The sequence below is a fragment of the Myotis davidii genome, unplaced genomic scaffold, assembly GCF_000327345.1.
Source record: "Myotis davidii unplaced genomic scaffold, ASM32734v1 scaffold2042, whole genome shotgun sequence".
Taxonomy (NCBI): Eukaryota; Metazoa; Chordata; class Mammalia; order Chiroptera; family Vespertilionidae; genus Myotis; species Myotis davidii.
This window is the reverse complement of record NW_006293469.1, coordinates 148,335-151,286: the sequence shown is the minus strand read 5'-3', so window position 1 is coordinate 151,286 and position 2,952 is coordinate 148,335. Positions and strand designations below refer to the sequence as shown.

The window sequence follows — 2,952 nt, the reverse complement described above, 5'->3', positions numbered from 1 at the left end:
TCTTGGCCAGGACACTTCTGTCCAGGAGGCCTCCAAATGGGCCAGAGAATGGCGTCCTCTGGAGCCCACACCCTGGGGGTTCAAACGGGCCGGATCCGGCCCGCGGGCCGTAGTTTGCCTACGCCTGGGTTAGGGGATGAGGGGAGGGCTTGTGCCCCTAACCCCTGTGTTCAAGGGTCAACTATTTGGAGATGAATGAACTGAAGTCAATGGTAACTAAAGTTTTAGCCTGAGACCTGAAAGGATGGACTTACCATGAACAGATAACTGAGATGGGGAAGGCTAATAAATTGGGTGGTGGTGATGAAAGCAGCTTACAAAAGAGCAGGTATAGAATGATCTCATTTTTGTAAAATGAAAAATGTAGCCTGAAAACGTTTTTGTTTTTTAAATCTGTAAATTGGCAAAAGTTGCTCACCTTTTAAGTGCTTAGCTCTGCTAATGTCAGAAATATTTTTCAGTGACCTGCTCAGGTAAGTTTACCTCTGTCCAGCCATAAGTGGTTATGTTAATTGAAATGGAAATAATCTCTTGATAAGTAAAACTTTTAAAATTTTGTCATTGGGGTATAACATACAGTATATTAGGTGAGATATATTAAGTGAAACAGCTTCATGGAGTTTTGCATATGAGTACACTTGTGTAACTGTCATCCAGATAAGATAAAACATTTTCAGCAGCCCAGATTTATTCATGTTCTTTTCCTAGCACCTCCACCATAGATTAGTTTTGGGTCAGCATAACTTTTATGATTAGCATACCTATAAGAAAAAGCAAGTCCAAGACTACAAACAGACTTGTACCTGCCTCTATCTACCTTGGAGGAATTTTGGAGAATAAATGTTGTGAAGGATATTGAACTCAACAGAAAGGTGCTACATAAAGGAGGAGTAATTTACCTTTATATCTAAAGTCATGTTGAAAAGCCAAAATAGTCACTACATTTGTACCCATGGTTTGTAATTATTGTAGATATAAAATGGCAATATTGTGCTTTTTATTGCTTTTTATTAACAAATGCATAGTCATACTTTTCATTTTATGGAAAATTTCAGTTTTCACATTTGGAGGAAAACAATATTTGTTGGATTATATTTTGTTTGCAATTCCAGATTTCCGGGGAAAAAGAATCAGCAGATACTGGCTTTATGTAATAAGAATCCTTGAAATGTTTTATAGGTGATGATGAGCAGTCTACACAGATGGCTGCAAGTTGGGAAGATGAGAAAGTGTCGGAAGCATCTTCAAACAGTTTTGTTGCTATTAAAATCGATACCAAAAGGTTTGCTTAATGTTTTAATCTTTTGGGTTTTTTAAAAAAAATATGCTTTTATTGATTTTTTAGAGAAAAGGAGAGGGATAGAGAGATAGAAACATTGATGAGAGAAACCTTAATCGGCTGCCTTCTGCATGCCCTAATCTTTTGTTTTTAAAAAACATTTCAACTGTAGTCTTTGGTTGTGATTTATTAACAGACTGCATAAAGCAAATTATAGTGCAGTCTGTTTCACAGTAGTTACTGAACTATATATTTATTGAGCTGTAATAGTTTTTTTAAAAGAATCTATCATTTTAATGTATATTATATCATTTATATTGTCCATTACCTTCCAGAAGCACCTTTTAGTGTCAGTAATGCAGGAAGAATGTAGGGCTTTACTGGGAATGTGGAAGAAGGAGGAATTTCAGAATTCTTGAGAATATATACAGGCTTATTTATCTAGCATTTAAAAATATATATATATCTTTATTGATTTCAGAGAGGAAGGGAGAGGGAGAGAGAAACATCAATGATGAGAGAATCATCGATGGGCTGCTTCCTGCATGCCCTGCACTGTGGACCAAGCCCACAACCCTGACCAGAATCGAACTGTGATCTCCTGGTTCATAAGTTGATGCTCAACCACTGAGCCATGTCACTGGGCACCATTTTTCTTTTTATGATTGCATAACTAATCAGTTTTTATTGGTTGATATTTAGGTTGTTTTCAATTCTTTGTTATTACAGGTATAGTATTGTCGCTTGCACAAGTAAGTCATAGGCATTAATATCTTGTTACAAGATACTGTATTTGGGTATACTTGTTGCTGAGGAAGCAACATGGCAGATAATAACTTGAGTTTTAGCCACCAAATCCAGCCACCAGTTTGTGGGTAGCAAGAGTAAGCTCTTTAATCTGAAAATTATAAAACAAAAAAGAAATTAGACTTATATTTTTCCCCTTCCAGCTGTTTGCTATGAAAGGAACTAGTAGTTTTAGGAAAATGCTTGTAATTGGTATAGTAAATTTTTATAAAAGCAACTCAGTATTTGGGAAACATGCATTCATCTGGTGATTTTCTGTTTTATTTTGTTTGTTGTTTTTTACAGTGAAGCCTGCCTACAATTTTCACAAATCTGTATCCTTTCAATGAAGAATTGGCTTTACATATTTGCTTGAGGATTTAAAATCTTTTATTTTTGTTATTTCATGAAATTTATAAGTTACTCATTTTTATTTACAAACTCATGCCTTCTTGTTAACTAGAGGCCTGGTGCACAAATTCATGCACAGTAGGCCAGCCAGCCCTGCCCCCTGGTCAAACTCCCGGTCGAGGGGACAATTTGCATATTAGCCTTTTATTATATAAGATGGGAACTTTATATTACTAAGTGTCCTTTGAGAGTACATTGCAGCAAATAGAATCATAGGGAGTTTATTGCAAGCATCTAGAACAGTAGTTCTCAACCTGTGGGTCATGACCCCTTTGGCAGTCGAATGACCCTTTGGCAGTTCTCAACCTGTGGGTTGCCTAAGACCATCCTGCATATCAGATATTTGCATTACGATTCATAACAGTAGCAACATTTCAGTTATGAAGTAGCAACGAAAATAATTTTATGGTTGGGTCACAACATGAGGAACTGTATTTAAAGGGCCAGAAGGTTGAAAACCACTGCCTTAGAGTCTG

At 36.6% G+C, this 2,952-nt stretch overlaps 1 protein-coding gene across 1 annotated transcript in view; it reads left to right on the top strand.

The window, feature by feature from the left end:
• UBXN4 (UBX domain protein 4) overlaps positions 1 to 2,952 on the top strand; it is a 39,226-nt gene that overhangs the window by 6,912 nt on the left and 29,362 nt on the right. Inside the window, exons 2-3 of the mRNA XM_015566145.1 lie at positions 1,180 to 1,282; positions 2,372 to 2,422. Coding sequence (XP_015421631.1) covers positions 1,180 to 1,282; positions 2,372 to 2,422 — 154 coding nt within the window. The remainder of the gene's footprint in view (positions 1 to 1,179; positions 1,283 to 2,371; positions 2,423 to 2,952) is intronic.